Source organism: Lygodium microphyllum, chromosome 14, assembly GCF_053477565.2.
Source record: "Lygodium microphyllum isolate KBCC chromosome 14, Lygodium_microphyllum_v1.1.10, whole genome shotgun sequence".
NCBI classification, from domain to species: domain Eukaryota; kingdom Viridiplantae; phylum Streptophyta; class Polypodiopsida; order Schizaeales; family Lygodiaceae; genus Lygodium; species Lygodium microphyllum.
Genome location: NC_141148.1, coordinates 38,121,525 through 38,144,436, shown reverse-complemented (window position 1 = coordinate 38,144,436; position 22,912 = coordinate 38,121,525). Strand labels below are relative to the sequence as shown.

Below are 22,912 nucleotides of genomic sequence, written 5' to 3'. Positions count from 1 at the left end.
GTGCAAAACAAAAGTGGTTGATTGCAACTTTTATAGCCAAACAATAGCTAATGCAAGACATGAATGTAAGCCAAAAACATGGCCAATGTGAAATTTGATGTAAAAGCATTTGCTTCTTCAATCTACCTAGGTGTGATCAATAGCCTACTCTATTATGTTTTTGGAGTTTGGTGGGCACCAAGAGAGCTTGAGATGATGTGTGCTCACGTCTCTGTGTATGGCTGGCTGCATGCGAACACATGTACATGCTTGCAATATTATGCAAGGTTATGCACTTAGTATTAGGACATGTAAAACACAATACTAATCACACAAGATTTCCTACAAGGAACCACCAATGACAAGAAGAAGCCAAGATTAGCATTGATCAACAATAAGCAAAAATACACAAATCAATTGTGTGGCCATGGAACGTAAACTACTCTTTTATAGGCTATGAATGTACAAGACAATACTTAAAGAGTGAGAATCTACAAGAGTCAAGAAAAAACGCTATCAATGCCTCTAAAAATGAGCATTACTTTACAAGACTTTAGAATAATCTAGTTGTTACTTACACATGGCATGACCCTTATAAAGTAGCATTCCAATTTTTAAGCCACTTCTTTCTCTTCTTCTTTTAATTAAACTTTCCTACACCATGATTTGGAAAGATCAGGACTCTAGTTCACATGGCATTATTATACTCAATATTTCCCTCTTATGTGGCAAGATTGTGGCTAGCCTACTTGTTTGGATTTTTTTAAGATCATCATTTTTCAATATCAACAATGCGAATCTTTATTTTTTATCACCTTGCATCTATTTTGAGGTATGCTTTCTTGAACCTTAATTTTGTTTGCAATGCTCTTTCCAATTCTTTACATAGGGCCATGCTTAAAGAGAGGCCTCCCATAGCCCTATTGACTTGCATGATGGATAACTCGATATGCCTATTTTGAGGCATGCTTTCTTGAACCTTAATTTCGTTTGCAATGCTCTTTCCAATTCTTTACATAGGGCCATGCTTAGAGAGAGGCCTCCCATAGCCCTATTGACTTGCATGATGGATAACTCGATATGCCAATGCCACGCACAAGTAGACCACACATGTGGACTTCCATCATGTAGGCAAGGAGAACTATAAGAACGGAGAGAGAAACAAGAGTAGACACACCCCATATTCCCACATGTCATCTACTCTCCATTAATGGAGCACCCTCTTTTTCAAGGGTATTCCTTCAAACCAACAAAGTCCTATAAAGCTCATGGTGTAAAAGCAAAGACACCATCATCCACTTGTTGATAAGTATTTGCATGTGTTGGAACCAATGTATTTGTTTTGGGAAAATTTACATATGTTTTGCCATAAATGAGGTCAAGATGTGAAAATTTGGCTGTACTTGAGCCAAAAATAGCCATCCTTGCCAACATGACCATAATCTAAATTTTTTGAAGTATATTTTCCCTAAAATACTCCTCTATAACCATACAAAGAGGTGTATAAAAGAGCAACTCATTCTTAATTTCCATATACATTTTGCTACAATTTAGTATGATTTAAGGCTCCTATGTTAAATTAGATGACATCATTTAGTTTATTTGCTAGACATATTGGTTTATCTTCGGGAAGATTCCTCTACGAAGCTCATATGGATTCCCCTCTTTATCCTTTCTAACCAAGGATTTTGAAACAAGCTTGACTAGAAAAGTTACATTTTTAGGCTCATTATAGGATAATTTAGCCTAATGAGCAAAACATATGTAAAACCACGCATATATTTATGCATAGGTTTGAGTTTAGAGAACTAAATATCAATCATTAGACTAATATTTAGTTGATCCAACAATGTTAAATGTTAAATCAACTTTGATCACCAAATCTTTGAGAGCAAAGTTTGGAGGGAGCTTTAAAAAAAGCTCAATGTTACACTTGAGTTGTTAGCTACTTATCTAACCTTTCAAAGTAAAGGCAATCACATTTGTAGTAAGGAGGCAAAGGACCATGCCACACTACCTAAAATGGAGGTTATTTGACTTCTAGAAAGTTGAGGCTATTTGCAACACTACCTAAACTTGAGGTTGTTTGACTTTTAGAAAGTTTGGCAAGTTGTGGTGTGACCCGCACCTTCGGTTACTTCTTGAGACTATTTTCAGGTGTCCTTTATAGGAAGTTGTTGACTTGTGCAATACCTTACAAGCTTTGGCTACAATCACATAGAACGCTCAGTGGGAAGATGCCCTTAATATTGCCCCTTGGGCCTAGGTGGAGAGGAGACCTTGGAATCTTGGATTCCTTTCATGATTTTGCCAAGTTACTTTGAATTTATATAAAGGGGAGCTTTGGAAGGTTGTAAGTGGGGAAGGGCCAACCAAGCCTCAAGGATACATGTCAACAGATGTGTGCGTATTATTAATAAACACTAAAGAGTCAAAAGGGGGCATGCCGCATGTATGATGACTCAAGCGCATGCATCATGCAAGGCCCATCTCCAAGCACAATCTCCAAGGCCAAGCACCAAAAGACGTATTACTAAAAAGGTAGCCTAGTAGGATGGAGGCTGGCCAATCAGAGCCCTGCATCTCGTCAAGCTGTTTCGTATTGTTTTGTATCTGCGTTCTGCAACCCCTTTTTTTATTTTTAATAAAAGACTTTGCGTCTTTTTCTTTCGTTTTTTGTATTTGCAAGCCCTTTTTTTTTTTAATACTTTTAAAAACTAAAAGGCTGTCATCTTCTGGAAGGTTGACTGCGACGGAAGCTCATGCACGATCGCTCCCAAGGCTCTCTCTCTCAGATGAAGGCGATAGTGACACGTCGACGCCCTCTCCCTCTCTCTCATAGTGAGACTGTCTAGTGAGTAGTGGCTCTCTCTCTCTCTCTCTCTCTCTCTATATATATATATATATATATATATATATATATATATAGATGGTGGACCAAGGTGGGTGATGGTGAGACACTACGGCCCTCTCTCTCGCGCGCGCCTCATTGCTCAAGTTTCAACCCGAGCCTCTCTCAATGGAATATGCATAATGCCTTGTCACTGGGTCAGTAACTGATTGTACAACGTCCATCGTTCGTCACAGTAGTGACGTATCACACATCGACACAACAAGTCTACTGATATGTGTGTGTGTGTGTGGGTGACAGACTGCTAATAAACAACCCACCTCTCTCTCTCTCTCTCTCTCATACGTACTCATTGTGCACATGCATGATGCATTGCTGCCCCACTAATCTCAAATTGAGACAGACTGAATAAACAACCCACCTCTCTCTCTCTCTCTCTCTCTCTCACATATATACTAATTGTGCACATGCATTGCTGCTCCACTAATCTCAAATTGAGCAATACTCATTGCACTCTCTCTCTCTCTCTCTCTCTTTCTCTCATGCACCCCTGAGAAAATTTGAAGCTCCCATGGCATCATTGCTGATCGCCGGAGAGGATCTTGCCGCAAGCCAGCGGTTCTACTCCACCACAGAAGACAACGTCTTTTCAGCCAGGCATTCCACGGCTGATGATGAAGAGGCCCTAAAATGGGCAGCATTAGAGAAACTGCCCACCTATGATCGGCTGAGAAAGGGCATCTTGAAGAACATTAATGAGAACACAGGGAAGGTCGTCCATAAGGAGGTGGACATAGCCAAGCTTGGGTTTGCAGAGAGGCAGCAACTCATTGAGAAGATCCTCCGCGTGATCGACGAAGACAACGAACGGTTTCTCCTCAAGCTCAGAAAGAGAATTGACAAGTAACTCCTCTTCTTCTACAGGATGGAAAATCAACCTGAATTTCATGTCTTCAAGCCTCAAGTCTTCTACTTGGCTCAACAGCTTCTGAAACAAGATGGCAAATTAAGTGACCAGATCTTAAATTTCAATGCAGACAAGCATGTCCGATCCTTATCAAGGCCAAGAGACCTTTTTCAGAAGACCAAAGACATTGTATCTGTTAAAATAGAGACCATTTCTCCTAATGCAACAGCCTCAAAAACTTGCAATGAAATAGTCAGGACCTCAGACTTCTGCTTGTACAACCACCTTCTATAAGACTTCTGTACATCTTCTGATAATCATTTTTTATCTTACTAAGGTCAAGAAATCCCTTTTGAAAATTTTAATAAATCTGTATCACTCGAGACAGAGCCCATCCACATGAGGCAGCACAATGCAACAGCTGAAATGTTCATCTGTGGTGATTTGCCGTTATTGATCATAGGCATAAATTGGTTCTTCCTAATATTTGTATGATGACAAAACCTGTGACTGTTATCCAATCACAAACTACATGTACCTTCCCCGCGAGAGCTGAACAAAGTTGTTGATTGACTTTAATACAGTGTCGGTATTGAATTGCCCAAGATCGAAGTTCGATTTGAGCATTTGAATGTTGAAGCAGAAGTTCATGTTGGAAGTAGAGCATTGCCAACTCTCTACAATTTCACAATAAACTTGGTCGAGGTATAAACTGTCATCCACTACTACCCAGAATAATTTTCTTACCTGGCATCAAATAGAAAATATGTTTGTAATTTTTGCAACAGGAGCTTTTTAGATGCCTCTTGTCAAACAGGAAGAGACCACTCCATATACTTCATGATCTAAGTGGCATAATTAAGCCTTCCAGGTAGCTTCCAGTCTCAGCACAGCAGCAGTTCTATTCTCATGAGTGCTCCCTGGTCATTGTAGATGGTCCCAAACTAATATTTTTGTACACTTTGCATAGAATGACACTGCTTCTTGGACCACCCAACTCAGGAAAGACAACTTTATTGCTTGCCCTTTCAGGGAAGCTAAGCCATGATCTCAAGGTATGCTTATCCAGCCGCAACTTACCATCTGTAGGCTTAAGTGTAGGAGATATGGTGCAGGCTTGAAAACAAGCAAGGTAGATTCAACTTTACAGTAGAAGACTAATTAACTCTGCATATTCAGGTGTCAGGTAAAGTGACATACAATGGGTATGAGTTGACTGAGTTTGTCCCTCAGCGGACATGTGCATATATCAGCCAACATGACATACAAATCGGTGAAATGACAGTCCGTGAAACTCTGGATTTCTGTGGGAGATGCCAGGGTGTTGGAACTAGATATGGTAACTGGTTTACACTTTTATCAAGCATATGGCATCAGCATCACATATGTTTTGCAAATATTCTGCCATATTACCAACGGTTGAATTAAGCTTTCTTTATATGATGCTGGCAGAAATGCTGACAGAGCTTTCACGGAGAGAAAAAGAAGCTGGAATCAAGCCAGATCCTGATACTGATGTATTCATGAAGGTCGATTTACTGAAATTCTTTTACTTTTATTGGGCATCCTATATGCTGTCTTACTGTTCAGAAATCTACCAAGTTTTGTACTGAATTCTTTTCTGCAGGCAAGTTCAATCGAAGGACAAGAAGCAAGCATTGTCACAGACTATGTGATGAAGGTAGTGCAACTTATATATGTACTTGAAATACTCATGGCTATCAGCTAGAACATGGAGTGGCCATGTCTGATGAAGGTCAAAAGATTCTTCATGCATAAACCGCCATTCAGCTACAAAATTAAGGTATCTTAGTCTGTTGGCTCTACAGATTCTAGGTCTCGATATTTGCGCTGACACATTGATTGGTGATCAAATGCGAAGAGGGGTTTCAGGGGGGCAAAGAAAGCGGATAACCACAGGTGAGTTGACTAAGGCGTTCATTCATTCATATATAATGACTTTTTAGCACTCATAAGGAAATTAGGAATGCAAACCTAGCTTGTCTCCTGGTGGAAAATACCAAATAAAATTTATGAAGTCAGTTACAATTATCTCTAGCCTAGCAAACAGGCAAGAGGGTCAAACAATGGTCTACAACCGTATGGAAATCATTGAAAAAGCACACTAAATGTCCCTCCACCACCAAGAAGAATTCTTCTAAGCATTATGCCCTTTTAAGATTCTATTTATTCTCCAAATGTCAACTCCATCTACAGATCAATCCTCTACTTGTTGGCCAATTAAGGATGTTTTTCTGCTGTCCTGGAAACTTGATGAGTGATCAAATTCTTGATATGCATCACAATTCTTAGCCTCATACATAATTCCTGTTGTCTCCATGCCTTCCATGAATGTTGTGGACTCTACTTTCTCTTGCCATTATAAATACACTGACAACTTTTAGCACAATTCCATGTAGGTGAGATGCTAGTAGGACCTGCTAAAGCTCTCTTCATGGATGAGATTTCGACTGGACTAGACAGTTCGACCACCTACCAGATTGTTAAATGCTTACGACACATTGTTCATGTGATGGATGCAACAATGGTTGTTTCACTTCTACAACCTGCACCGGAGACGTTTGAGCTGTTTGATGATGTAATACTTCTCTCTGAGGGCCACATTGTTTACCAGGGTCCTCGGGGACTCATTCTTGATTTCTTTGAGAGTCTCGGCTTCAAATGCCCAGAGAGGAAAAGTATAGCAGATTTCCTACAAGAGGTAAACTTAAGCTGTGATATTGCTTTCACATCTATCAGCGTGATAATTACAGTCCATGATACTATTTCATCTATCCGCTGACAAAATTTAGGTAACTTCAAGAAAAGACCAAGCACAATATTGGGCAGATCAGACACAGTGCTACAAGTATATTCCAGTGGAAGAGTTTGCTGCAGCTTTCCAAGCTTTCCACATCACCCAACGCCTTCAGGAAGAGCTTGCAGTTCCTTTCAACAAATCAGTTAGCCATCCAGCAGCACTATCAACTCAGAAGTATGGCCTCCACAAGAAGGCCCTGTTGAAGGCATGCTTCTGGAGAGAGTGGCTGCTTATGCGGCGCAACTCCTTCTACTATGTCTTCAAAACTTGCCAGGTTCTCATCTTAGGGAAGCCTAGAGCCTATACTAGAGTAACAATGTATTTGATGCCACGCATTTTAGTCTCTCATACATAGTAACTCTCACCTGCCATGTGTCTTTTCCCAGGTATCACTTGTTTCCATGGTTGCAATGACAGTCTTCTTTCGAACTGAGCTCCACGCAGATAGTGTTGCTAATGGCAATTTATATCTCGGTGCCCTCTTTTATGGGCTCATCATCATCATGTTCAACGGATTTGGAGAAATGGCTTTGATTGTGAGCAGGCTTCCTGTGTTCTACAAACAAAGGGACCAGCTCTTTTTTCCAGCATGGGCATATTCCATACCAACTATCATCATGAGATTGCCTTTGTCCATGCTCGAAACTCTAATATGGTCATGTCTCACATATTATGTTATTGGCTTCTCTCCAGAACCTAGCAGGTTTAGTAACCAAAGCCTTGCTGGTTTTTAATAACCCCATCTTACATGACCAGTAACAGAAGCTCTTAGTCTCTGAATTGAATAAAATTCACAATTTGATTGTGGGGGTGGGATGCACACAGATTCTTCCGCCACATGCTCGCACTGTTCTGCGTCTCTCAAATGGCGGTTGGATTGTTTCGTTTTATTGGTGCACTTGGGCGGTCAATGATAATAGCCAGCACATTTGGATCATTTGCCCTGATGATTATCTTTGTGCTCGGTGGATTTGTGATATCTAAAGGTACATCATAGTTTTCACACATGCTCTCTGTTGGAAGTAAATGGCCTTGCCTTATTGGGTTGCTTTGGCAGATCAAATTCGAAGCTGGTGGATTTGGGCATACTGGATATCTCCCTTGATGTATGGGCAGAATGCTCTGGCTATTAATGAGTTTATGGGCAAACGATGGGATAAGGTGTAGAAATCTTTTTCTTTTTTTTCTTTTTATTTTCAGGCTCCATCCACCTAGCTGTTATAACATGAAATATGATTGTCTCTTTGATCCCCTTTCAGTATTCAGCCTAGCAGATTGTGGGAATTAACATGGTGTGTCATGATCCAAACAGCCTTATAATGGGAGTCTGGATGCACATACTATTGGCATAGCAGTACTGCAATCTCGAGGATTCTTTACAGAAAGCCACTGGTACTGGATTGGAATTGGAGTCCTCATTGCATCAGCCATATTATTTAACACATTGTATACATTGGCATTGGCTCATCTGAAACGTGAGCATTTGGACTCCTTGCATTTCTCAATAAATTTATTAGGAGATCCAGTACAGAAAAGAGTCGTTCGATGATCTGCTTCAGCTGCTTTTTGGCAAAAGTAACCACTTTTTTCTCAATGCAGCCCTTAGCCGACCTCAGGCTATTCTCTCAAAAGAAAGCCTAGATGAGAAAGACGCCACCAGGACTGGCGAAGTACATACTTCGGCGCAGACACAATTGAACAGAAAATCCTCCTCAAAAAGGCCATCAACTGATGATCAAGGTGAAGGGTTACATACAACTGCTCTCATATGGGAGCCTTGTTACCCAGATTATTAATCAGCAGCCTGTGGGTATTTCCAGGAGCCAAGTCAGGCGAACTAAGGTTGTCTTCAGATGCATCTAATCATTCTGATGTTCATGAGTTGGCCAATGGAACTCAAAGGAGAGGAATGGTTTTGCCTTTCAAACCATTGTCTATGGCTTTCAATTCAATCAATTATTATGTTGATATGCCCATAGTAAGACTCTTCCCAAAAGTCCCTGAAGCATCGGTTATATGCAAAGATTGAGCTAAACCTTGCAACTTGCTTGCAGGAAATGAAGAAGCAGGGTATGCCTGAAGACAGGCTTCAACTGTTACAGGATGTTAGTGGAGCTTTCAGACCAGGAGTTCTTACTGCTCTAGTGGGTGTCAGTGGTGCTGGAAAGACCACTCTAATGGATGTACTGGCTGGAAGGAAGACAGGTGGCTACATAGAGGGGGAGATCAGGATATCTGGATTCCCCAAAAAGCAGGAAACCTTTGCTCGCATTTCAGGATACTGTGAGCAGAACGACATTCACTCTCCCAATGTGACGGTGAAAGAATCACTTGTCTATTCAGCATGGCTTCGACTGCCAAAGGAAGTGGACAAAGAAACAAGAATGGTAATATTGTATCCTCCATGCCTTAACATGAACTGAAGCTGAATATCCTTTATTATCATGCAGAAAATCTGCCTTGGCAGCATCTCGCTTTTGGTTTTGTACTGGCAAATCTTTGATCTGTACCTCTTAAGAAAAAGTTATTGATTCTCTTCTTACTGCATCAACATGCAGATGTTCGTTGATGAAGTCATGGAACTGGTTGAGCTTACATCAATCAGAGATGCGCTAGTGGGCCTTCCTGGTGTTACAGGCCTGTCAACTGAACGGAGAAAGAGGCTAACTATTGCTGTTGAGCTCGTGGCAAATCCTTCCATTATCTTCATGGATGAGCCCACATCCGGACTAGATGCACGAGCTGCAGCCATTGTGATGAGAACAGTGCGTAACACTGTGGATACTGGGCGGACAGTTGTGTGCACTATCCATCAGCCAAGCATTGACATTTTTGAAGCCTTTGATGAGGTATAATCTAGCTTAAGATAGCAATAGTATCACGTCTGAAATAGTGCTACCTTAAGCTTTGCAAGTATGATGTAGTTGCATGTTTTGGACAAGGCCATACATACATATTGCATTCCAGAGGCCTCTGGGGAACTTCGCTCCATTGCCCAAATCCAGAAAGAACCTTTTTCTTCAGGTTCATAAACAGTTCATCAAGCAACAAGAAGTCCTCTTTTTCTATTCTTTATAGTAGCCTGAAGCCCAGGACTTATGGATACCACACCTAAAAGCCATGATGTATCAAGGCTAGAATCCATTTTATCAATGGTTTGTGAGACAAATGCAACATGCCCAAGGAATCAAAGTGCTATAACAAAAGTACTGATAACAACTAACACGGCAGGAACCACGTGAACGCCCTCACAAGAAGGGCATGTCTGTATCTATTTTCTTTGGAAGACATGGATCCACAACTCCTTGCTTATACAAAAAAATATTTGCCCATAGGCTACCCCTTTGAAACATGGAAAATATTTTGGAAGGCAACCCCTTAGTTATGGGTTCGCTTGTTTACACAATGGGCTGAAACAGTTAAGCTTGCTTTCCCTTGTACAGTACCTACTCTTCTACTTCAACTGAATCAAAAGTGGTTCAGCTAAACTAGTTACTGATTATCTTTGATTTGATTATGAAAGAGTTCATGCTTAAAGAAACTCTGAATTTGAAAGCACCAGAACATGCAAGGTGACAACCCCCTCTTCAATGTGTTATTGATTGCAAACAGATGCTCCTAATGAAAAGAGGTGGCCAAGTCATCTATGCTGGCCCTCTCGGTCGACACTCCAGTCAGCTTATAGAGTACTTTGAGGTATGACCATGCCCACAACAAAATTTCAGGGCTGTATGTACATTCTTTTGTGCTCCAGTTTTTGAACTAATTATGTTAACTTTTACAGGCAATCCCAGGTGTCCCAAAAATTAAAGAAGGCTACAACCCAGCCACATGGATGCTGGATATCAGCTCACCATCAGCTGAGATTCAAAACCATACAAACTTTGCAAAGATATACAAGGAATCTCCTCTTCATCAGTGAGCATCTCTCTCTCTCTCTCTCTCTCTCTCTCTCTCTCTCTCTCTCTCTCTCTCTCGTATCTGCAGTAATAGATAGTTGGTGATCAACCAATTGGGCTTCTATTCTGCACTGAGTAGAATTAGCCATGACACTGGTATTCAGTGCTCCTCCAGAAATGAAACATTGTCTATGCCTGATGTTAATTTCTCCGATTTTCAAACTTTTACAAAAGGGTATATTTGGTGGTTGTCTTGTCTTACAAATCAGGCGAGTTCAAACATTAGTTAAGGAGCTATCTGTATCTACACCTGGCTCGAAAGACCTCTTCTTTCCCACCCAATATTCTCAAAATTTCGCTGGACAGTGCAAGGCTTGCCTTTGGAAACAGCACTTGTCTTATTGGCGTAACCCCTACTACAATGTGGTGAGACTGATGTTTACTGCTGTCATTGCTCTAATGTTTGGAACGATTTTTTGGAACCTTGGCAGTAAAATGTAAGGATCTCTCTCTCTCTCTCTCTCTCTCTCTCTCTCTCTCTCTCTCTCTCTCCCCCCCCCCCAAAGAAAGAACTAACAGAGTACATTGCAAGACATGATTATGAATAATTGATAGAAGCTGTTTTGAAGTGCTAGAAAGCTTTAAGAAATACTCAGGAGTCCCTGAAAATGTAAAGATTCCAATGGGGTAAGATGCCCTTACTTGGACGAAAACCTATTGGTCAATGTCCCATTACTTATACTAGGAGTGGTCTTAAATTGTAGGGTGAAACTCTCTTTAACTCCCTTTACTAACCCTTCGTACGTAATGAGCAGGAATAGCATTGGCCTCTCTGATATGGCACTAAATGTATGTCCGTTGATTGATATGATCAGACACTTGAATTATCCTTTATTATTAGGAATAGGAACTTCTGATATATCTCCGCATTTTTTCCTGTAATGGATATTTGTATTAATTATGCAGAATGTACAAGAGTCACATTACTACTAAGTAGCACACAAAGTGACTTTAAGAGATGGCAGCACACCAGGGAGTCAAATTATCCTTGCTAACAAGACTTGCATACTCCATGGTGCCCAATGACCCCACTGAAGGAAACTGTGCCAATGATCAATATGGCTATGAACACCAGATTAGGAATAAAAAATGAAAGCATTACAGATGTTCCAATTATGCCTAAACTGTAGAAAATGAAAACCCACCAATAATTGTGGTTGTGCAAATTCTATAAATTTGGGGTTTCCAAAAGCAAAACCCCGAGGATGCATAAAGCTTTCAGAAACTTAACACCAAACTCGAGAGACAAGAGAGACCAAATGCGTTGAGTGACCATGCAAGACAGAAACCTATGATGAGAGGTCTCCTTAGCTCTAATATTTTTAAAAATGAGCCATTTGATATGGTTCAACTCGAAAGGGCCACACCAAGTGGGAGACCACCCACCAACATTCTCCAAATGAAGATCTCCACTTGTGAGCAAAAAGAGAACATGGGTAAAAATGAAATTGTCCTATAGTGGCCCTTACATCATGGTAATTGGCCGATGCTCAAAGTCTAGGTACTTTTGGGATTAGTCTAGGGTCTTGGTCCAATGTCCACATCCTCTGTTTTTGGAAATACCCTCCTTGTACTTCCATCTCTCATACTGCATAGTCCAGGTTGCTCATAATCTTCCTTGTGCTTGTATTCTCCCTAGTATTTCTCTCTCTAAATCTCAGCTCTCTTTGTATGTTGCTTGGGGTTTTCCAATGGGGTAAAAAACCCTAGGAGAACTTGATGCTACCTTATGATCCAAGGAAGTTGTAGGCTATGGTATGCTTCAAAGCTATTATGGGTTAACTCTACCATTTGATCCAAGTGGTTATAAGGATTTCTTGGAGTGGAATACATATGGAAACAATGAACATTTTGTTTGAGCTACATGAACTTTTCATGTCGTATGATCCAAGAGGTGGCAATTGGTTTGGCTGCATGCTTATGTGATCAATAGAGCTTTGAGTTTATGATCCTAAAGTGACTATATATTTATGTGCATGATACTTTGGGAGACAAGAATTTGGGTCTATGATCCAAGAGGATTCCATGATGCTCATGACCAATGGGAGTTTAGCTACTCGCAGCTTGATCGAGGAGGTGACAGATGATCTATATGCTTGATTATTTGGGAGATTACTAGTTGGCCTTTTTATCCAAGTGGATTTCAATAATGTAGCACGTGCCCGAGGATGTGCAGATTTAGAGGGGGTGGATGTGGTTTGGAAGGCAGTGTAAAGAAATGCTCTACCACAGAAATCACAACACAATTGTACGACAAATGCACAAAATGATAAAACACTATAAGGGTTGAGTTAAGATGGAGAAAATAAACACAATGAAATATATTGAATGAATAATAAATATAATATGGTGTGCAATACAACAAACAAGCTATGTAATAAAGAGTATTAACCCTTGAACTCGTGTTTGGAGGACTAGGACAGAGAGTATGAGTTGGAGAGTGTGTCGTACTCTAACAGATCCCAAAATGCAACAAGGTAGTCTCCAAATGTTTCTGGCAGCAACAAATGCAGCGATAGGATGTCGGATCAGTGACAAACAAGTAGTAGGGATAGAATGAAATCCACAAGTCCTAAGGAACTCGTCCATCCTATGGAACTTGGAACATCGTGCTTGCTTCAACCCATAAAGAACTTTCTACAAACGAAAAACCCTGTATTTTCGATCACTAGAAGAAAATCTGAGAAGCTTTCTATCCATAAAGATCTGACTTGAGGAGATACATCAACAGTCCTTGTACATTTGCCCTGTTCATTTTAGTGTTCATTAACTACAGATTTCTACGTTCTTTTGTCTCTTCTCTCTCTCTCTCTCTCTCTCTCTCTCTCTCTCTCTCTCTCTCGTTCATTGTCTTTCAGTCTTGTCCATACACTTCCACATTCACTGCAGGTTGACATGGTATCAAAAAAGTGTAGGACTAATTGGACCTAATCAGGAGGATTCTTCGCAACAAAATTTTGTGTTTACAGCCTATAGAGAATCCACAAGAAAATTTGGGATTTCTTTAAAGATGTTCATATTTGACTCCCATATATAGTTGAAAGGAAGTTGAAAGGATACATGTACATAATGGCTTGGGGTAGCTGCACCTTCAACATATTCAGATTAGCAATATCAACATCTATGGAATCTTGTAGTACTGGGCCCAACAAAGTTATCACTCTTGCATCAAATTCACAACATCTTTATATGTTGCCCCGTATCTCCCCTTGCTTCTCTTGCTTTCTCTTGAAAATAGAAGCTTATATCTCATATTGTGCCCATCGAGTAATGCTCTTCATTCATTACAGACACAACCGTACTTGATGAGGAATAAAACCTAATACTAACACACTTTAGACTGAGGTGAATAGGTACAATGTGGAGGAGCAAAGTTGCTGTTTTTTGCAGGTCGTTGTTGTTGGTGAAAGAGAAAAGGCTGCATTTTCAGTCTTTTGCTACAAATTTTGAGTTTTCATCGCCTTTGGTAGGGGTGAGACTATTTGACGACGAGCGGAGGAAGCCCTAGCAAGCATTGGTACCATGCACGGAGTCAAAGCGGGCTGCCCTTGTTTTTATGCAAGTCATTCCATTTACAATGTCGACTGAACTTGACACGGAGTTTCAAGCTATTATGGACCGTAAGGTCTCTATGTTGCTACCTCTTCTTTCATATCAAAAGCTTGATGGGGAGAATTACCGAATTTGGTGCATAATGATGCTTGCCATCTTGGAGTCTTATGATTTAGCAGAGCTCATGACCGAGGCTATAGGCTGTCCTACGGCCCGCAAAGCCTCCAAGCTTCTATAGATGAGAAAGCCGGGTTGATGAAGGTACATGCACATTGGGACGAATTTGAATGCCCACATCTGTTATTTCCTCTTTCTCTCTTGCACTTCAACCATCATTGCTCACATCAAGCACTTGACTGTGGCTCCAGAGATATGATTGGAGCTTGATCAAATGTACAATCGAATGACCATGATGAAGCGAGTGTCTTTGGAGGTTTAGATGAGGACTTTCAGTCCTAACAAGTCTTCTTCTATATGGGAGCATGTCAATAAGCTTCGACAATTACAAATGCACGCCCAAAACACAGGGAAGGTGATTACCTCAAAGGAGACTTTTCCTTTTGAGACTCCACCCTTAATGGAGAAGGAGATTGCTTCACCACACGCTTCACCCGTTGAGTCCGCCCCAGTGGATATTACAGTGACTTCTGTAGAAGGAGAGCAGCAAGTATCAACCTCCTCATTGGTCTTGAGACACAATCCATGATTCAAGGATTGAGGAAGTCCGTGAAGAGTAATAGCCACAAGTTGATCTACGGCATGGTTAGAGAAACCACGCACACTCCATCGAGATTATTTATACTAACTACTATTTGATGACTTGTGCCATGCAGGATAGGGAGCCCACCTCCGTGAAGGAGGCTTGGTAGTCAAAGCATCAAAAGAAGGCTACTGAGCAAGAGTTAGATACTATTGAGCGCAATGGCACTTGGGATCTTGTGCATAGGCCCGTCCATAGCAAGGTGATTGTTGGTGTAAAATGGATCCTCAAGACTAAATACCACAGTGATGGCACTCTAGATAAGCACAAGGTGCAACTTGTTGCAAAGGGCTTTGCATAGCAGCCAAGAATAGATTTCTGATACCTTTGCACCTACAATTCAGATGGCTACCATTAGGGCCATTATTGTCTTAGCCAACCATAGGAGATGGCCGAAGGAAAGTTGGGGTATCAGCGTTCCTCTTTCGATCCCTAGTTGTATGTCCACATCTTAGTTAAAGGACATGCATTGTTCGTGCTTTATGTGGATAATCTTATTTTAACAAGTGACCATGCCTAGAAGGTCAAGGAGACAAAGAAGGCACTCCACAAGGTGTTCAAGATGACAAATATGGACCTTCTCCATTTCTTTTTAGACCATGAGATTTGCTAGACTTCGAGGGGGCATCTCTAAATAGCAGCAGCTTGCAATTAGGATACTCTCTCAAGGAAGTTGTTCATCCCTTTGTAAGAGAAATTGGAGTACTTTTTCCCTTATCCATACTAAAAGAAGGAACAGATTGAAGCCCTCACACACAGAGAAATGGGAGTATACCCATACAAATTTGCAACGTGTTTCCAAGATAAAGGCTATAGGGTATGAGAAAATCAAGGTGACTTTAGAAATGATAGATAAAGAGAAGGATGATCAAAGGCTGATCACTTTACATGCCTCCCAGTTGATCTCCATTTTAGGAACAGCATGGTAACTTTGCAACATCTTTAAGTGAATGGGTAGTGCCCCTCCACCCCGTCCCCCTGTTTTTTAGCATGTGCCTCCTTTTGTAAACGGGCAGTGTCCCTCTGAATGTAAACAACTTCTTATTTTAATACGACATAATGTAATCCCCCAAAATAAAATAAAATAAAATACAATTTAAGAGCCAAATGACGAGACTTCAGCCATGAATGGAAGCACAAGTTCAAGTGCTGACGGGTCACATATTTTGAATGATGCTGATGTTGATGTTGGTGTTGATGACAACAATGACAAAGAGTATGAATCTAAAGCTATTGCTGCTGTTGCTGCTGCTACTGATGATGATAATGATGAGCACTGATAGCTCATGCATTGCTTGTTCTGTTTTTTCACAGCTTGCTGCCTTATGAGTTAGGATTTTTTTTAAATTTGCCTATGCCCTACAGTTTTGAACTTCGATGTGAATACCCCAATAGCTATCGTGTTTCGGAGTTTTTCCCACACTTGTCACTTGAATTAGTATGTTTCAACCTTACATGTCTTCAAATTTCAAACCTTCATCATTGACACATTTGACTACAAATATTTAATAAATTACCCAAGGGAATTCACTAGATATATATCCTCTATATCACGTGCGTTCAAGGCCTATTTATAAAGATCCTTATCTCTGAATTTTTCTTTAATAAAACATAACCCTTTTATATTCAATTTGCAAGTAGCCCCTTTATATGGGACTCTTCTGTATGTAAAAAATGTGTAAAAATTGTATCTTTAAAATCCCTTATGTTAAACCCACATGACACATACATATATTTATGACTAATCTCCTAGGGTGAATCATCAAGTAACACATCTACAAACTTCTATTATCTCATTCTAACTTCTAAGTTCCAAGTTCCCTACGTCGATCTAATGTTGGAACTTTTGATCTTTTCAATAATCATGGTTTAAACATTTAAGTTTTAGCTTACAATTCTATCATTCTAGTATGTACATTCACCTAGGGACAGCAAACCATACTCAATCATTACGTCCCTACTTATATGTGTATGCCATATGGTAACGTATGGAAAAACCTATTAGTGTCATCATATGTCATAACCAAGGAGTATGCTGATCCTTGGATTTCAGCTCTTTCTACAAGTTCTGAATTATTGGGCTTCATGATCAGGTGTTAGATGTCCATGTAAAAGGCTTTTATTGGATCGAGCAACCTCTGTACCTCTTTCTTGTGTTTAAAAAAATAAACATTACAAAGAGAGAGAGAGAGAGAGAGTCAAACACATACACTGCCAAGTTACCAAGGACTAGACTTCTTGCAATGAATCAGTAACCTTTAAAGTTTTGATGTTCACGGCATAATAGCTCTCACCTCAATGAATTGAACTTCTTGTGCAGGAAAACTGTTCAGGACCTGGCCAATATCATGGGTGCTGTGTATGCTGCGATGCTTTTTCTAGGATTTAGCAATGTAAGCACAGTCCAACCTATTGTGGGAATTGAACGAACTGTTTTCTATCGTGAAAGGGCCGCAGGATACTACTCTGCAATCCCATATGCTGTTGCTCAGGTACTTCCAGCCATTGTGATCTGTGCATCATTCTGAAACATGAAAATGCTTCGAAGATACTAACAATGAATGTGAACAGAAGTGTTATGGCAATAAGGAAAAGTACTTGAAACTTTACACTTTCTCACACTTAAAGAAGGATTTAGAGAACTTGCTTTGCCTGTGCAGTCTGGCATTGAAGTTTTCATGCAAACTCCAGTCTATACAGTGCTTGCCTTTGCATATTCATTTCCCTCATAGACAGATTCATATAGAAAATTTGACCAAGATGCCTTTGCTTTGGTGTGTGCAGGCTGGCATTGAAGTTCCTTATGTGTTCACACAAACTGTAATCTATACAGTGATTGTCTTTGCAATGATAAACTTTGAATGGACTGCTGCCAAATTCCTGTTGTTCTTTTTCTTCATGTTTTCCTCTTTGCTCTACTTCACATACTACGGCATGATGACTGTGGCGTTGACACCAAACCTTCATTTCGCAGCCATCATTACTTCAGCATTGTTCAGCTTCTGGAATTTATTCTCTGGCTTCATGATCCCTCGAGTTGTAAGCTTCAACCCACTGTGGTTCTTCCAGTTTTACCAATCTGCACAAATAACACTGCAGCTAACCTTGATATGGAACTGATTGCAGAGCATTCCTGTGTGGTGGAGATGGTATTACTGGGCAGATCCTATATCATGGTCAATTTATGGCATTGTCACCTCTCAACTCGGAGACATCACCACCCCAGTAAACAACCCCGATGTGACAGGGACACAGCCATCCGTGAAGCAATACCTGAAAGACCATCTAGGTTATGAGTACGACTTCTTGGGAGCTGTGGCAGGGGTGCATCTTGGTCTGTGCTTCCTCTTCTTATTTGTGTTTGCATTCTGCATCAAGTGGCTGAACTTTCAGAGGAGGTAGATGACGGCATGATACAATCTCTTATCAAAAGGAGAGAATTATGTCATCGGTCATTGATCATTACTTCTTCCTAAGGCGGACTAGACTCCTCCAAACAACTTGCCAGATTCTTCTCCTAAGGGAGGTTGGCCGACATATGAACTGTCTATACTGTCTGGCTACCAGTGCACCATCATTTGCAGAATTGTTAACAATGAGCTTGAAGTTAGAGAAGAGTGGCCAATACAATGACTTCCTATACGATCTGGCTATCAGTGCCCCATCGTTTGCAGCATTGATTCCAATGAGCTTGAAGGTTAGAGAAGATTGGCCAATACATGAACTTTCTGCACAGTCCGGTTACCAGTGCCCCATCATTTGCAGCATTGGGCCAATGAGCTTGATCCTGCAAATGCTCTCCTTGAATCCAGTAGCCTTGCCAATTCATCTTCATGGGTCGAATCCCCCATCTTCAATAGGACACAGGACAGTGATAACTCTCACCATCATCATCATCACCAATCATCGTCACGCTCCATGCTTCTCTGATTCAAATGTTCATAACTGCGCTCTCACTGCCAGCTTGCCAGACAAGAGAATGGGCAGCTGCCGATGTGCAACACCGGAATTGGGTTGTCTTGCAGGTACCATATCGGAAAGAGGGGGCCACCACCCAATTCCTTGTTGCAAAATTTGGTGATGAAATGGTTCTTCACCTAGCCTAGGGGATACACTCTCTATGCTCCACCTAAGAATTACTCTCCCCATGCTCTTTGTATAATAAGCCTACTTCTAGTGATACAAAACATTGGCAACTTCTTCGATACCATACAAAGGAGAAGTGTCTAAACTAATTTTGCTGTAGTACTACCAGTACTACATCAGATCAAGCAATTATGATATCCCTTAGGTAGTGTCCATCATATATTGAACCATTACGCTCCTTCAATGCAATAGCGCAAATATAAGGTTAACAATTGACAAAGACTTCTCAATGGTGTTATTTAATGGACACACAACTTGAGAACCATATATTCACATTCTAATTTGAATCAGATAAGCTATACTTATGCTTCACACTACCACAAAGCGACATTTCTCTCTCACTCTTTTCTCTTTCTCCCCCTTAACCATTTTCATGTTGTCTCTCTCTTCACCTTCTTCTATTTTTGTTCCTTTAACCCTCTCTCTCTCTCTCTCTCTCTCTCTCTCTCTCTCTCTCTCTCCTTTTACTCCTTGGTTGTTGCATCTTGTGCAAGGCATTACTATCTATCGCTGCATCACCACTGTCCATCACCCACCAATGTCCCTTAAGTGCTAGCACCATGATATTGGGGCTTCTACCATCCATTTCAACCCACCTCCTATGCAATGAGAGTGAGTGAGTGAGTGAGTGAGTATAGAACCATTTTTTAGCCAAAAGGAAACTCTCTCTCTCTCTCTCTCTCTCTCTCTCTCTCTCTCTCTCTCTCTCTCTCTCTCTCATCAACATGTCACTTTGGGGGGTCTCACAAGCTAGAATACAATTTTGTGCTCACGCTAGTGCTTCTAGTATGTCTTTTGCATTTCTAAAAAAGATAGCAATGCATAAGTAGTTACTAATTCTTGAAATACCCTAAATCTTCTTTGCCATATATTTTGTTTTTATGTATTTGTATTTGATAACACTTTAGCCTACTCACTAGTCTCAAATGATATGTTTTAGTTGCTATTGCTTGCATAATAGATTTTGGTTGCATGTTCTTGCTCTGTGCTCAACTAGACATAAGTGTGCATTACTTTAGACATAAAATGAGATGTCTCAATAAATGAATAATAGATTTTTGGAAACAAAAATTTCAATTTGGTGATGGTATGACTTTGCTAGGCAAATGTAAAGTGTAAAATTTTGTGAGCATAAAGTAGAGAATTGTACTTTGCACATAAAAAGAAGGCAAGACAACTATGGATAGTGAAGAGGATGATGATCCTTGACATTTTGAGGCAAGTGCAAATTGTGGAGTGCAAGGATATAGATTAAAGTGCAATGGTGTGCACCCAAGGGTTTGCATAGTGATGACTCACGAGTAATGTTGGTGGATGTCATGAAGAATATCAATGCATTTTCTTAAATACAACATATAGGACTTTGTTGACTTGTCAATATGCCTCTTTCTTGTATGTTGACCTTCAATGTCTTAGGTTCATAACTTATAAATGTGCTATGTAGCTCAAAAATCATGTTCTTTTTGGTATAGGCTTATTCTTAATATGACTAAGGTAGATAGTTGTAAATTTTGTCATCTATAAAAAAACCTCAAACTTTTAGAATTATATTAAGAACCTTAACACATGAGGCAAGCATTTTCGAATGTGATGACATGAGCTTTTCTTAGGATCTTTCAAACATTTCTTTTTTGTCCTTGAAGGCTAACATTTTACCCCAACTTTCTCAACAAACTTAGTTGCAAAAAATAGTGTACAATCATCAAAGAAAGTATTTTCAAAGTCACTAGAAAGGGTATTCATGTGGTGATGTGACATTGTTCATGTGTTTGATTAAGCAATCATGCACTTTATGGACAATGTTTCTTTGGTAAGGGAGAACAATGGAACTTGACTAATATTTGGAATGCAAATGAGGTTAAGGAAAAGTGCTCTCTCTCTCTCTCTCTCTCTCTCTCTCTCTCTCTCTCTCTCTCTCTCTCTCTCTCTCTCTCTCTCTCTCTCTCTCTCTCTCTCTCTCTCTCTCTCTCTCTCTCTCTCTCTCTCTCTCTCTCTCTCTCTCTCTCTCTCTCTCTCTCTCTCTCTCTCTCTCTCTCTCTCTCTCTCTCTCTCTCTCTCTCTCTCTCTCATGCTAGAAATATATGGATATGGAGAAGATTCATGGCATCCATAAGAATACCATGTAGACCTTTAAAGCATTGGAATAGCATGTAGACCTTTAAATATGAAGAAGGTTGTAGGCTTGAAGGACATGCTACTGAGTTTTATTTGTGTAAAACAAAATGGTCAAGGCTTGACATGAAGACTACTAGGAACCTTCACATCAATTTTCAAAATAAAGGCTAAAAACTCAATAATCTATTCCATTATATATTATTTTAGTTATAGGTTCAAGAAGTCCCAAACCTCAAGAGCCTCCTAAACCTGCAACCATACCTAATCCAAATTTGAAATTTGGAAATTTAAATCTCTGACAACTGGCTAGTGCACACACAATTTCTTCCCCCACTTTGCCGTGTGTGTGTGTGTGTGTGTGTGTGTGTGTGTGTGTGTGTGTGTGTGTGTGTGTGTGTGTGTGTGTGTGTGTGTGCACATACATACATATATAAACGATTGCTCTGTGTGTGTGTGTGTGATGGATTACATTAAAACAACAAATGGCACGAACAATAATGATAGTGAGAGCAATAGAAGTGATTGCATAACAATAACTGCTCTCTCTCTCTCTCTCTCTCTCTCTCTCTCTCTCTCTCTCTCTCTCTCTCTCTCTCTCTCTCTCACACACACACACACACACACACACACACACACACACACACACACACACACACACACACACACACACACACACACACACACACACACACACACACACATTGTGAAAGGTGAAGCAAGAGTAGAAGCACAAGCGAAAGCAAGAGAGAAGTAAGAGCTATGGAGGTTTAAGCAAGAAAGAGCAAGACAATATGTGGGAACTCCGATAGTCACAATAAATGTGTAACTTGCCTTTCCCTATTGTATTGTCATGTAAAGAATAAAGAATAAAGTAATAATGACAGTCGATTGTTGGTAGTAATGTATGGGTTTGTAGACGATAAGTACAAGTAAATATAGGTAGCTAGGTACATGAGGCCTTTAACCCCCAATGACATCCCACTTAAAGGCAAATGTGCTTGAGTATGGAGAAAACAAGAAAAAAGGTGACAAATTATAATGTGTATATAGAAGTACAATAAGATGAGGAATAGACACCACCTCATCCTATATCCACCATCTTCCTAATAAGGAAGGCATAGCATTCTACTAAGAGACTTTTAGTGAGTAGATCTACAAGATTCTTGTTAATCTAGAACTTGCCAAGCTCTATTTGATTGTCCTTAATTACCTCTCTAATGAAGTGATAATGAACTGGAGTGTGCTTGGTCTTTGCATGAAAGACCAGATTTCATGCCAATTGAATGGTACTCATAGATTCTAAATGCAATGTAGGACTCATAGTCATACTAGTTGGCCTAACCATAGGGCCTCCTTGCAAGTCTCAGTGTGGCTACAATATACTCAACCTTGATAGTAAACAAGGCCATGCATTTCTATACCCTAGACATCTAAGAAATAGCACCTCCAGCAAAGGTGAAGATATAACTAGAGGTGGACTTCCTAGTGCATGTATGTCTTGCTTAATCAAAGTTCATGTAGCTCACAACTCTAGTATATAGGAAACCACAACAAAAGCATATATTTGCACTTCCTTTAAATTTCATGATACCCTTCATAGTGTCCCAATATCATTGGGTAGGTGTGACTATATATCGAGCTACAACTCCCATTGCACATGATATGTCAAGTCTAGTGCCTATCATACTATCCATCAAATTGCCCACTATGGATGCATTTGGCCATCTTTGCCTTTTCATTATCTAATTGGGGACAATCTGCATGACTACCCTTCACATGAGAGGTAATGGGCAACCACTAGACTTACGACCTTGCATATGGA

The 22,912-nt window shown here is 40.2% G+C and overlaps 1 protein-coding gene and 1 long non-coding RNA gene across 3 annotated transcripts; one reads left to right on the top strand and one right to left on the bottom strand.

Annotated features, from left to right (window-relative positions):
- Window positions 1-2,958: 2,958 nt before the first annotated feature.
- LOC148025512 (pleiotropic drug resistance protein 1-like) lies at window positions 2,959-18,231 on the top strand. 2 transcript variants are annotated; one of them, XM_087692682.1, is made up of 24 exons: window positions 2,959-3,733; window positions 4,322-4,442; window positions 4,526-4,608; window positions 4,708-4,792; window positions 4,917-5,076; window positions 5,190-5,266; window positions 5,365-5,418; window positions 5,567-5,657; window positions 6,158-6,459; window positions 6,551-6,832; window positions 6,945-7,261; window positions 7,384-7,544; window positions 7,616-7,719; window positions 7,871-8,033; window positions 8,158-8,298; window positions 8,379-8,536; window positions 8,613-8,945; window positions 9,117-9,407; window positions 10,171-10,254; window positions 10,343-10,476; window positions 10,727-10,954; window positions 17,150-17,321; window positions 17,614-17,868; window positions 17,956-18,231. In XM_087692682.1, the coding sequence occupies exons 1-24, from the start codon at window positions 3,402-3,404 to the stop codon at window positions 18,229-18,231; spliced, it is 4,404 nt and encodes a 1,467-aa protein (XP_087548808.1). In that variant the 5' UTR covers window positions 2,959-3,401. The 2 variants fall into 2 exon arrangements, with proteins under 2 accessions (XP_087548808.1, XP_087548809.1); XM_087692683.1 differs by lacking the exons at window positions 2,959-3,733; window positions 4,322-4,442; window positions 10,727-10,954 and having other exon boundaries at window positions 4,513-4,608.
- Window positions 6,361-17,621, bottom strand: LOC148025513 (uncharacterized). Its single transcript, XR_015693110.1, has 3 exons — window positions 17,477-17,621; window positions 17,124-17,341; window positions 6,361-6,450 (listed from the first exon to the last, which is right to left on the bottom strand). It is a non-coding gene; the product is annotated as an uncharacterized LOC148025513 (long non-coding RNA).
- Window positions 18,232-22,912: the final 4,681 nt, after the last annotated feature.

Bases quoted from the DNA above. Each gene is read 5' to 3' on its own strand.
- LOC148025512 (XM_087692682.1), top strand. From the start codon at position 3,402: ATGGCATCATTGCTGATCGCCGGAGAGGATCTTGCCGCAAGCCAGCGG. The intron at 5,077-5,189 runs GTAACTGGTTTA...TGATGCTGGCAG, and splicing joins GGGTGTTGGAACTAGATATG to AAATGCTGACAGAGCTTTCA. The intron at 9,408-10,170 runs GTATAATCTAGC...GATTGCAAACAG, and splicing joins TTTTTGAAGCCTTTGATGAG to ATGCTCCTAATGAAAAGAGG.